The sequence below is a fragment of the Bombina bombina genome, chromosome 2 (assembly GCF_027579735.1).
Source record: "Bombina bombina isolate aBomBom1 chromosome 2, aBomBom1.pri, whole genome shotgun sequence".
NCBI lineage: Eukaryota > Metazoa > Chordata > Amphibia > Anura > Bombinatoridae > Bombina > Bombina bombina.
This window is the reverse complement of record NC_069500.1, coordinates 492,023,669-492,037,289: the sequence shown is the minus strand read 5'-3', so window position 1 is coordinate 492,037,289 and position 13,621 is coordinate 492,023,669. Positions and strand designations below refer to the sequence as shown.

Genomic DNA, 13,621 nt, shown 5'->3' with positions numbered 1-13,621 from the left:
ATGTTGCTAGTACCACATTTTAGTATGTATGTCCTAGGACAGCTGAAGGGATGAGCCTCGTGCACTCTCATATTATTTCACCAATCAGGTAAAGGAAGCTTACTATGAAATCTCATGAGAGTTAAGTCAAATCTCATGAGATCACAGTAAGATTTCATGACCTCAGCACTGCTGATGCTGATTGGCTGCAGTTCATTTCTTCATTTTTTTTATATTTTTACCTGCAGCTGGGAGCAGCTGAGTATAACTTTTTACACAGAACTTACTCTGCTGAGCTGAGGAGATTGTGAGGTAAAATATCTTCCTTTTTTACATAGAGATTCTCAGGTGATATTTTCCTGTCAGCTTTTTACAGTTATACTGCATTAGTTTCAAGTGATTTAGCATATGAGTATTATGTCCCTTTAAAAAGATGTTAAATGATATTGATAATTAAACAGTTGGCAAGTTATTATTGTTTATTGTATATTTCACAACTGGTTAGCATTTATCTATTTGAGTGACTAAGTTTGAATACTTCAATAGTGTGTTCATTTTGGGTGATGTGGCCTATGAGTAGCCAATAATGTAGTTGCACTAATTCTAATTTAAAATATTGTGAATGATTAAAGGGACATTCAGGTAAAAATTTTAATGCACATAGATGAATTACATCTTTGAATGGAAACATTTGCAATATACATGTATTGGCAAAAATGCTTCTAGTAAAAGTTATCATTTTAAATACTGCCGCTGCTCAGATCGCTAGTGGGGCTTGTATCATGTCAGCAATTAACAAATTGTGTCATTACCAGATGGTACAAGCACCTTAGGTTCTCGGATTCCTGTGTTTAAAATGCTGGTGCACGGTGCATACTTAAATACACTTTTGAAACAGCTATAGCTTTTATTAGAAGCATTTTTGCTAAGAGATGTATATGCACCAGTGTGGATTCCAATTTTCCCTTTAAAGGGACATGAAACTCGAGGCGCATCCAAAGAGTTGTTTTTACATTAGATATATTTCCAATATTTGAGGTTTAATTGGTTTTTGGATGTTTATTCAGTAATAAATATTGCATAGTGGTTGTTAGCTATATTTTGTGCTATGCCCCATAGTATGACAGTCAGCAGGAACACAGCATGCAGGTAATGGTCAGCAAGACAATCAGTATATGACAAGGACCAGAAGCTACTACACAAATATTGGTAAAACGTGTGCTGAGGATCTTACACTATGCAATTCCGAAGGAACTCAGCAAGTGGGCAGCACTTCAACCATCCATAAACACCATAACAGAGGCACAACCACCCAGGACAATTATGATCAGGAAACTACATTGCTTTTCAGGGGCGCTGTTACAGATACACAGAAAACTGTGACAAATATAATTAGCAACAGTAGAATAACAAAACAAAAACCTGAGACCGTAGTAAATATCAGACAGGGCAATTCTCCTGAGCAGCTAATAAACAAAATTAATATTTGCCCTGTCATGATCACCTAGTCTGCCTGTTTTGTTTGTCTATACGGCCAGTGGTTTAATTCTTATATTGAGGACAGTCTCACATTGGTTCTAAGCATGTGAGTGTTTTGTACATATGGGATTATGTGGTTCTTCAGTTATAAGCTTGTCTTGTTTATGCAGACAGCATTTCAACAGCTATCATGGAGTCTTGATGTTCTTACAATACTCCTGAATCTCAGCATTAATAGCATTGCTGTAACAGTTACAATTATGCATCAGATCCAGTACTACACACATATATATATGTATAAACCGCATATCAAATTCTAAGGTCTCAAGACAAATAGAATCTCACAAAGTTGAACAGTCATAAAAAGATCCAAATACATAGTTATCCTTGTTTGTACTTTATGCATTTCTATAACTTCACTGGCTGTTCCCATTTTCCTACAGGACTTTCAAACAAGATACAATTATTCAAAATCCAAGCCAGTAGAACAGAGAGGCAGCAAAAATGAAGAAACATTATATATAAGGTATGTTTTTATATATATATGCCACTAAATCACAAACATAATATAGCAAATAAATATTACTAAAAGGCAATTTTACAGGATTCAACCACTGGCTAAATGCTTTTATTAGACTTAGCACTTTATTAAAAATATAAATCCTGACAACCATTGTTACAACAAAGTGTCACGTCTTCTCATTTATATTTGCCTCTCAGTTCAACTGTTTTACTGCTGCATTTACACTAAATCCTGGACGTTTGTTGGAAGCAAATCTTCTGATGAAGTTCTGCAGCGGGCCAGGAAGCCAAAGGCCTTGAGATTGCAGGGAGCTGGCACTAACTGACAGAAGGTTTTATTACTAGCATTTCATAATGGAAGATACAAGACTGCAATCCATTTTTCACAGATAACACAATTTAAAAGGATTTCAATAAAGGTTCTCATACTGAGGCCTTGAAAAGTGCTGCAAGTTGGCGATGTATTCAAAAGGGATCCGACGCAATGTCGACAAAGCCAGCAAAATACGCAAAAGTGCAGACATTACTGTTTAAAGGTAGCATTGCAGAGGGTCCTTTTACTATACATCACAATGGGTGGCAATGCTGGCGAAATATCCAAGCAGCATTGGCACCGACATTGGCGATGTAATGTAAAGGATCCCTTTTAAATATATAGCACAGAGCCTATAAATATACCTATGTACCCCTAAACCGACATAACCCACAACTGCCAACTAACTCTTTACTACTTAAACCCTAAACCGCCAATAGCCCACCGCAAGAATCTTCCTAACTTATTAACCCCTAAACCACCACAACCCCCCTCTGCAAGAAACCCCCTAACCTATTAATCGCTATACCACCAATACCCCGACCGCACCCCCTAGCCTATTAACCCCTAAACCACCAAAAAAAAAAACACTACAAACACCCCTAACCAATTAACCACTAAACTGCCACAACTCCCCACCACAAGAAACCCCTAACCTATTAACCCCTAAATTGCCACAATCCCGCAAAACAAACTACCCCTACACTACATAACAGCTAACCCCCCCTGAAGACCCCTAATCTAACACAAAATTACAAACACTAACATTACTACAAAAAAACATCAACAAAGCCCTACCAACTATAGTGTTTGTTATTTGTGTAACTTAGGGAGTGTTAGGTTAGGGGTCTTGGGGGGTTAGCTGTTAAGTAGTGTAGGGGTAGTTTGCATTGGGGGGTTGGGCGGTTTATGGGTTAATAGGTAAGCAGGTTTTTGCCTCGGGGGGTATTCGTGGTTTAGGGGTTATTAGGTTAATAGGTTATTGCAGATTAGGGGTTAATAGTGTAGCAGAGTTATAATGTGTTAGGGGTGACAGCATGTAAGGGGTTAATAGTTTAGCGGAGCAGTATATGTATATACAATGTTTAAATTACATGCATTATACACGAAAATGCACATCATTTAAACATTGTATATATGACTATATTATATAGTTATAATAGGAAGGTTTTTTTTTGTTTTTATTAGTCAGGTATAGTGAAGGCATGACGTAGATGTAGGTTTTCTGTAGGAGTTAGTTGGGTGTTGCAGGGGAGTAACCTACAGTTTACTTGGGATACATCGCCAGTAGTGTGATATATTCAAATCTCTGAAGTATAGGTTACGTTTAGGTTACGTTTAGGGTTTGTCTCGCCACCTTTTCAGTGGTGAGACTTTATAGTGTGCGTCAGGTAGTGTAGTTTTAGTGACATGTTACACAGGTATTATTTAAAGTGTTCCTACACAGGAAACGTGTTTGGTTTCAGTGAGTGCACAAGCTGTACTGTGTAGGAGCACTTCAAATACAGCCCTCCGACTGCTGAAAGTGCTGACAAGTGGTGATGTTGGAGTTTTGCAGAATCCGCAATCCCTATTATTTCCTATGGGAGACAACGCCGCTTCGCAGGTTGGTCTCCTTTTTTTAGAATATATCAACATACCAGTAAGGCCAGTAAGGCAGTTCAGTTGCTCATCAGTCTGTCAATGCTTTGAATATTGGGGCCTGAGAAGGAGCATCTGATTTGTGAAGTGCAGACAGAATAAATAGTTTACTTACACTTGTGTATCCTGGACATGTTTTTATACATATATTTTATATTGTGCTATTTGATACATGCATTTAAACGTCATTATTTACATATTATTATATGGGAAATTTAGGTAAAATAGACATATAACAACTCTTAAAGGGCCAAGATAGGGCCCTCATGCATTCGAGCATGTAATTGTATCACTATCGACCCTGCAAATCTATGTGTTTAGACCCTGCAAAAGGGATGAACGCATAGTTAAAGGGACAGTCTACACCAGCATTTTTATTGCTTTAAAAGATAGATAATTCCTTTATTACCCATTCCTTAGTTTTGCATAACCAACACAATTATGTTAATACACTTTTTACCTCTGTGATTACCTTGTATCTAATCCTCTGCAAACTGCCCCCTTATTTCAGTTCTTTTGACAGACTTGGATTTTAGCCAATCAGTGCTGGCTCCTAGGTAACTCCACGTGCGTGAGCACAGTTATCTATACAACACATCAACTAACACCCTCTAGTGGTGAAAAACTGTCCAAATGCATTTATTTAAGAGGCAGCCTTGAAGGTATAAGAAATTAACATATGGACCTCCTAGGTTTAGCTATTAACTAAGAATACCAAAAGAACAAAGCATAATTGGTGATAAAAATTGGAAAAGTTGTTTAAAATTACATGCCCTTTTTGAATCATGAAAGTTTATTTTGGACTAGACTGTCCCTTTAAAGTACCACCTGGGAGCTGCAGAGAACTGCTGGGCAATGAGACATATATCCCAGCTGTGCAGAATTTAAACACATAGATTTGCAGATTCAGTAGTGATAAAATGAGATGCTCTACGTTTGAGAAATTGACTTTTAATATTTTATGCTGCCGAAGTGGATTTACTTATTTTTATTTTATTTACTCCTTAGTGCTGTAGATTATTGTTGTAATTTTGGTTGTTTTTTTTATTCTTTACAGATATGATTCCAATATCCATCTTACCTTTAATCACAAATAATCGTTTTAGTGCCTCGGGGTAATTATCTTCAAACATTGTCAGAACCTAGGAGCACAAATACACTTCAGTTAAAAAGAGATTTTTTTCTTATGAAACTATCAGTAATTCTACAATTTAACCCAAAAACACTTAGAGACACTAAATGTTAAGATTTTTATATAAAATGTTTAGTTTTGTATAATCAAACAACTTTGCAATCTACTTTCATTATTTATTTTGCCTCCTTTTCATGTAATTTAGCGCTGAAAATTGAGCAATTTCTCATTCCCAGAACTTGGAATGCACCTGCTGACTTCTCAAGGCTAACTCTGATACACATATGTGCTTAATGGGTTTTATCAGATGACAACTGAAAAACAATTCACATTATACTAACTTTAGGACAGTGACTAGCCATGTTGTCTGTGGAATAAAGCCCAAATTGGTTCCTCCGCATAAGGCAAATGGTGGGTGGAGTTTGGCTATTGAAAAATAATTACAGTAACATGGATGTTGATTTGTTTTAAAAACTTTTAGACTTGGCTGATATGTTATTCTATAGCAACACAACAGAAATGTCTTGTAATTACAAGGTGTTTACTGTCCCTTTAAAGGGACAGTCAACACCAAAATTGTTATTGTTTAAAAACTTAGATAACGCCTTTACTACCCATTCCCCAGCTTTGCACAACCAACATTGTTATATTAATACACTTTATAACATCTAAACCTCTAAATTTCTGCCTGTTTCTAAGCCACTACAGACAGCCTCTTATCACTTGCTTTTTATTTACTTTTCACAACAGGAGACTGCTAGTTCATGTGGGCCATGTAGATAACATTGTGCTCATGCCCGTGGAGTTATTTAAGAGTTAGCACAACACAGCACTAGTTGGCTAAAATGCAAGTCAATAGATAATAAATAAAAAGTCATGTGATCAGGGGGCTGTCAAATGATGCTTAGATACAAGGTAATCACAGAGGTAAAAAGTGTATTAATATAACTGTGTTGGTTATGCAAAACTGGGCAATGTGTAATAAAAGGATTATCTATCTTTTAAAAGAATATAAATTCTGGTCTAGAGTGTCCCTTTAAGTTCTGAGATCTTAAAAGTTCTCAACCCCAAACTCTCAGTTGGATAATTCCCATATCCATGTTCCCTGTAACATACTATTGACCTTCACTACACATTATCCCCAGCGCTCTCACCTGTTTCCTAGTGATCCTCAGCCTATCAGCTTTGTGCAAGATTCATTTAAACTCCTGTAACGCTTATTATATTATTTCCTCTGCAGGTCGACAGATAGCAATTAACTTTTACTTTAATTATTAAACAATGATTGTGTAGAACATAGTAGGTATACCAGGGTTATGCTTGTGAAGTATGGATTATGCACTTCCAAATTTCATGGGACTTGGAAAACCAACAATTTTCAGGGTTCAATTACAGGAAAAGGAGCAAAATAAAAATGTATAATATATTGCAAAGTTTTATTGCTATAAATTATTTAAAAAAAAAATGTGATTACAATCTCAGAGTGTTTCAAGTCCATTTAATCTAAGCTCGCTTTCGAGCAAATGCTTTTCTTATAGGGATATGAAACTCAAACAATGTTCTTTTGTGATTCAGACACAGCTCACCACTTTTAAAAGCTTTCCAATTTACTTCTATTATTAAATTTTCTTTGTTCCCATGTTATTCTTTGTTGAAGAGATACCTAGGTATGTGTCTGGTGCACTACATGGCAGGAAATAGTGCTGCCATCTAGTGCTCTTGCAAAACTGCTGCCATATAGTGCTCCACTAATGGGCTGGCTACTAAGCCTTACGTCCCTGCTTTTCAACAAAAGAACAAAGAAAAATTGATAATAGAAGTAAATTAGAAAGTTGTTCAAAATCGCATACTCCATCTGAATCATGAAATAAAAATGTTGGGTTTCTTATAAAAGACCATTAGAATTGCATAATAGAGACACAATGGAATGGCACTTACTCCAAATTTCAAATGAGTAGTAGATTTTTTTTTTCTTACAAATTTCAAAGTTACTTCCATCCCCCCGCATCATGTGACAGCCATCAGCCAATCACAAACACATATATGTGTACTCTGGGAATTCTTGCACATGCTCAGCTGGTGCCTCAGAAACTAAATTGTATTTTTTTTAAAAAATTGAATGTTCTGTCTGAATCATGAAAGTTTAATTTTGATTTTAGTGTCCCTGAGACTGCAATATCATCTCACCTCTCCGTATAGCTCAACACCTGGCTTCCATAGATGTTTCAGTCCCAGTCCTTGCACATCGTAGATCATCACCACCTCTTCAACCCGCTTTCCCAGCTGTAAGAACAAAACCATCTCTAACACACATCACTTATGCAAACTACAGAAGGTGCCACTGGAACCCATGTCCTAATTGCGTAGCTAATTGTGCTTGAACATAAAGGAACAACGTTTTATTATTGCACTACTGCTTGCATATAACTGTGTGTTTAACCCTTGTAAAATTGATTAAACACATAGTTAAAGTCAGCTCCAGAGCAGCAATGGAGTACTGGGAGCTAGCCGAAGACATCTGCAGAGCTAATCACAAGAGACATATGTGTGTAGCCACCAATAACCATATCTCTTAAAATTGCAGTGTTTAATATACCTTTAAGGTAAATTTTTGTCTTTGTTGTATTTAAAATTATGGTATTTGAAAATGTATTACAGTTTTGTTTCTTTATAAATTGCCCTATGCTATTTAATACTATTTTCTTTTTTTTCGCGTGTAAAAAGTGTGTCCCTGTCCAGCAATAGGTTACAAACGTAGTTTATGTTGTTTCAATTTCATTTTAAATTTGAATAGCATTTTATTTGACCTTTTTTGACAGGTTCAATTATTCCTTTTCATGTGCATTTTATTCAACTCCTCAGGACCAGGGTCTAAAATCTGAGGTGGGTATGGAGGCCGAATTAGAACCTGCAGGGTCTGGAGTTTGATCTGAGGTCTGAAATGGGTATAGAGCTATCAGAGAGGTTCCAAGGCAATGGTCTACTCTGACCAAGCTCCGTATTTCCAAGTTCTAGCTAAACCTTGCACCGCATTTGCCTCATACTAGCAACTCAGATTAAAGTGGAATACCTCCTCTATCCACCCTCTGTTCAATCATACAGAGTGGAATCAGAGGAGTATTCCTACAATTCACTATTTTTGAATCCAGCTATTAGTCCATCTGGGCAGCTTAACATTAGATTCATGTATGGGCACATTAGCCACTCCCGTATAACCACACCGAGGAAGATAATCAACGCTGATTACCGGACCCTGTGATTTAACAGTTGAGCTAACTACGCTTTATATTGTTTGCTGACCTAATCCATTTACTTATTGGGGATATATACATTTATTCCCATTTCACCTATATATGCACATGTAGAACATCTCCTGGAAGCGCTGATATACACCCCACCACGACCATCCACTAATACTTCATCTTGCTCCAAAGGAAGTGAGATACCACTATCAGCGGCAATCATCAACACACACATATATATATATATATATATATATACACACATACACACATACATACATATACACATACAAACATATATACATATACACACACACACACACATATACATATATAAAACAGAATTTATGTTTACCTGATAAATTACTTTCTCCAACGGTGTGTCCGGTCCACGGCGTCATCCTTACTTGTGGGATATTCTCCTCCCCAACAGGAAATGGCAAAGAGCCCAGCAAAGCTGGTCACATGATCCCTCCTAGGCTCCGCCTTCCCCAGTCATTCGACCGACGTAAAGGAGGAATATTTGCATAGGAGAAATCATATGATACCGTGGTGACTGTAGTTAAAGAAAATAAATTATCAGACCTGATTAAAAAACCAGGGCGGGCCGTGGACCGGACACACCGTTGGAGAAAGTAATTTATCAGGTAAACATAAATTCTGTTTTCTCCAACATAGGTGTGTCCGGTCCACGGCGTCATCCTTACTTGTGGGAACCAATACCAAAGCTTTAGGACACGGATGAAGGGAGGGAGCAAATCAGGTCACCTAGATGGAAGGCACCACGGCTTGCAAAACCTTTCTCCCAAAAATAGCCTCAGAAGAAGCAAAAGTATCAAATTTGTAAAATTTAGTAAAAGTGTGCAGTGAAGACCAAGTCGCTGCCTTACATATCTGATCAACAGAAGCCTCGTTCTTGAAGGCCCATGTGGAAGCCACAGCCCTAGTGGAATGAGCTGTGATTCTTTCAGGAGGCTGCCGTCCGGCAGTCTCGTAAGCCAATCTGATGATGCTTTTAAGCCAAAAGGAGAGAGAGGTAGAAGTTGCTTTTTGACCTCTCCTTTTACCAGAATAAACAACAAACAAGGAAGATGTTTGTCTAAAATCCTTTGTAGCATCTAAATAGAATTTTAAAGCACGAACTACATCCAAATTGTGCAACAAACGTTCCTTCTTTGAAACTGGATTCGGACACAAAGAAGGCACGACTATCTCCTGGTTAATGTTTTTGTTAGAAACAACTTTCGGAAGAAAACCAGGTTTAGTACGCAAAACCACCTTATCTGCATGGAACACCAGATAAGGAGGAGAACACTGCAGAGCAGATAATTCTGAAACTCTTCTAGCAGAAGAAATTGCAACCAAAAACAAAACTTTCCAAGATAATAACTTAATATCAACGGAATGTAAGGGTTCAAACGGAACCCCCTGAAGAACTGAAAGAACTAAATTGAGACTCCAAGGAGGAGTCAAAGGTTTGTAAACAGGCTTGATTCTAACCAGAGCCTGAACAAAGGCTTGAACATCTGGCACAGCTGCCAGCTTTTTGTGAAGTAACACAGATAAGGCAGAAATCTGTCCCTTCAAAGAACTTGCAGATAATCCTTTCTCCAAACCTTCTTGAAGAAAGGATAGAATCTTAGGAATTTTTATCTTGTCCCAAGGGAATCCTTTAGATTCACACCAACAGATATATTTTTTCCATATTTTGTGGTAGATTTTTCTAGTTACAGGCTTTCTGGCCTGAACAAGAGTATCAATGACAGAATCTGAGAACCCTCGCTTTGATAAGATCAAGCGTTCAATCTCCAGGCAGTCAGTTGGAGTGAGACCAGATTCGGATGTTCGAACGGACCTTGAACAAGAAGGTCCCGTCTCAAAGGTAGCTTCCATGGTGGAGCCGATGACATATTCACCAGGTCTGCATACCAAGTCCTGCGTGGCCACGCAGGAGCCATCAAGATCACCGAGGCCCTCTCCTGATTGATCCTGGCTACCAGCCTGGGGATGAGAGGAAACGGCGGGAATACATAAGCTAGTTTGAAGGTCCAAGGTGCTACTAGTGCATCTACTAGAGTCGCCTTGGGATCCCTGGATCTGGACCCGTAGCAAGGAACCTTGAAGTTCTGACGAGAGGCCATCAGATCCATGTCTGGAATGCCCCACAACTGAGTAATTTGGGCAAAGATTTCCGGATGGAGTTCCCACTCCCCCGGATGAAATGTCTGACGACTCAGAAAATCCGCTTCCCAATTTTCCACTCCTGGGATGTGGATTGCAGACAAGTGGCAGGAGTGAGTCTCCGCCCATTGAATGATTTTGGTCACTTCTTCCATCGCCAGGGAACTCCTTGTTCCCCCCTGATGGTTGATGTACGCAACAGTCGTCATGTTGTCTGATTGAAACCGTATGAATTTGGCCTTTGCTAGCTGAGGCCAAGCCTTGAGAGCATTGAATATCGCTCTCAGTTCCAGAATATTTATCGGGAGAAGAGATTCTTCCCGAGACCAAAGACCCTGAGCTTTCAGGGGTCCCCAGACCGCGCCCCAGCCCACCAGACTGGCGTCGGTCGTGACAATGACCCACTCTGGTCTGCGGAAGCTCATCCCCTGTGACAGGTTGTCCAGGGACAGCCACCAACGGAGTGAATCTCTGGTCCTCTGATCTACTTGTATCGTCGGAGACAAGTCTGTATAATCCCCATTCCACTGACTGAGCATGCACAGTTGTAATGGTCTTAGATGAATTCGCGCAAAAGGAACTATGTCCATTGCCGCTACCATCAAACCTATTACTTCCATGCACTGCGCTATGGAAGGAAGAGGAACAGAATGAAGTACTTGACAAGAGTTTAGAAGTTTTGATTTTCTGGCCTCTGTCAGAAAAATCCTCATTTCTAAGGAGTCTATTATTGTTCCCAAGAAGGGAACCCTTGTTGACGGAGATAGAGAACTTTTTTCTACGTTCACTTTCCACCCGTGAGATCTGAGAAAGGCCAGGACAATGTCCGTGTGAGCCTTTGCTTGTGGAAGGGACGACGCTTGAATCAGAATGTCGTCCAAGTAAGGTACTACTGCAATGCCCCTTGGTCTTAGCACCGCTAGAAGGGACCCTAGTACCTTTGTGAAAATTCTTGGAGCAGTGGCTAATCCGAACGGAAGTGCCACAAACTGGTAATGCTTGTCCAGGAATGCGAACCTTAGGAACCGATGATGTTCCTTGTGGATAGGAATATGTAGATACGCATCCTTTAAATCCACCGTGGTCATGAATTGACCTTCCTGGATGGAAGGAAGAATTGTTCGAATGGTTTCCATTTTGAACGATGGAACCTTGAGAAACTTGTTTAGGATCTTGAGATCTAAGATTGGTCTGAATGTTCCCTCTTTTTTGGGAACTACGAACAGATTGGAGTAGAACCCCATCCCTTGTTCTCCTAATGGAACAGGATGAATCACTCCCATTTTTAACAGGTCTTCTACACAATGTAAGAATGCCTGTTTTTTTATGTGGTCTGAAGACAATTGAGACCTGTGGAACCTCCCCCTTGGGGGAAGCCCCTTGAATTCCAGAAGATAACCTTGGGAGACTATTTCTAGCGCCCAAGGATCCAGAACATCTCTTGCCCAAGCCTGAGCAAAGAGAGAGAGTCTGCCCCCCACCAGATCCGGCCCCGGATCGGGGGCCAACATCTCATGCTGTCTTGGTAGCAGTGGCAGGTTTCTTGGCCTGCTTTCCTTTGTTCCAGCCTTGCATTGGCCTCCAGGCTGGTTTGGCTTGAGAAGTATTACCCTCTTGCTTAGAGGACGTAGCACTTGGGGCTGGTCCGTTTCTGCGAAAGGGACGGAAATTAGGTTTATTTTTGGCCTTGAAAGACCTATCCTGAGGAAGGGCGTGGCCCTTGCCCCCAGTGATATCAGAAATAATCTCTTTCAAGTCAGGGCCAAACAGCGTTTTCCCCTTGAAAGGAATGTTAAGCAATTTGTTCTTGGAAGACGCATCCGCTGACCAAGATTTTAGCCAAAGCGCTCTGCGCGCCACAATAGCAAACCCAGAATTTTTCGCCGCTAATCTAGCCAATTGCAAAGTGGCGTCTAGGGTGAAAGAGTTAGCCAATTTGAGAGCATGAATTCTGTCCAAAATCTCCTCATAAGAAGAATCTTTATTGAGCGCCTTTTCTAGTTCATCGAACCAGAAACACGCTGCTGTAGTGACAGGAACAATGCATGAAATTGGTTGTAGAAGGTAACCTTGCTGAACAAACATCTTTTTAAGCAAACCCTCTAATTTTTTATCCATAGGATCTTTGAAAGCACAACTATCTTCTATGGGTATAGTGGTGCGTTTGTTTAGAGTAGAAACCGCCCCCTCGACCTTGGGGACTGTCTGCCATAAGTCCTTTCTGGGGTCGACCATAGGAAACAATTTCTTAAATATAGGGGGAGGGACGAAAGGTATGCCGGGCCTTTCCCATTCTTTATTTACAATGTCCGCCACCCGCTTGGGTATAGGAAAAGCTTCGGGGGGCCCCGGGACCTCTAGGAACTTGTCCATTTTACATAATTTCTCTGGAATGACCAAATTCTCACAATCATCCAGAGTAGATAACACCTCCTTAAGCAGGGCGCGGAGATGTTCCAATTTAAATTTAAATGTAATCACATCAGGTTCAGCTTGTTGAGAAATTTTCCCTGAATCTGAAATTTCTCCCTCAGACAAAACCTCCCTGGCCCCCTCAGACTGGTGTAGGGGCACTTCAGAACCAATATCATCAGCGTCCTCATGCTCTTCAGTATTTTCTAAAACAGAGCAGTCGCGCTTTCGCTGATAAGTGGGCATTTTGGCTAAAATGTTTTTGATAGAATTATCCATTACAGCCGTTAATTGTTGCATAGTAAGGAGTATTGGTACACTAGATGTACTAGGGGCCTCCTGTGTGGGCAAGACTGGTGTAGACGAAGGAGGGGATGATGCAGTACCATGCTTACTCCCCTCACTTGAGGAATCATCTTGGGCATCATTTTCTCTAAATTTTGTGTCACATAAATCACATCTATTTAAATGAGAAGGAACCTTGGCTTCCCCACATACAGAACACAGTCCATCTGGTAGTTCAGACATGTTAAACAAGCATAAACTTGATAACAAAGTACAAAAAACGTTTTAAAATAAAACCGTTACTGTCACTTTAAATTTTAAACTGAACACACTTTATTACTGCAAATGTGAAAAAGTATGAAGGAATTGTTCAAAATTCACCAAAATTTCACCACAGTGTCTTAAAGCCTTAAAAGTATTGCACACCAAATTTGA

At 39.6% G+C, this 13,621-nt stretch overlaps 1 protein-coding gene and 1 long non-coding RNA gene across 2 annotated transcripts in view; one reads left to right on the top strand and one right to left on the bottom strand.

Moving 5' to 3' along the window:
- The window catches only part of LOC128649125 (uncharacterized), a 63,120-nt gene extending 55,361 nt beyond the window's left edge, over positions 1–7,759 (top strand). The window contains exons 2-3 of the long non-coding RNA XR_008400649.1: positions 1,902–1,984; positions 7,226–7,759. This is a non-coding gene — a long non-coding RNA (uncharacterized LOC128649125). The remainder of the gene's footprint in view (positions 1–1,901; positions 1,985–7,225) is intronic.
- The window catches only part of SEC14L2 (SEC14 like lipid binding 2), a 126,125-nt gene that overhangs the window by 8,987 nt on the left and 103,517 nt on the right, over positions 1–13,621 (bottom strand). Inside the window, exons 6-7 of the mRNA XM_053702207.1 lie at positions 7,254–7,349; positions 5,016–5,076 (exon numbers count right to left, since the gene is read on the bottom strand). Of these exons, the coding sequence (XP_053558182.1) occupies positions 5,016–5,076; positions 7,254–7,349 (157 nt within the window). The remainder of the gene's footprint in view (positions 1–5,015; positions 5,077–7,253; positions 7,350–13,621) is intronic.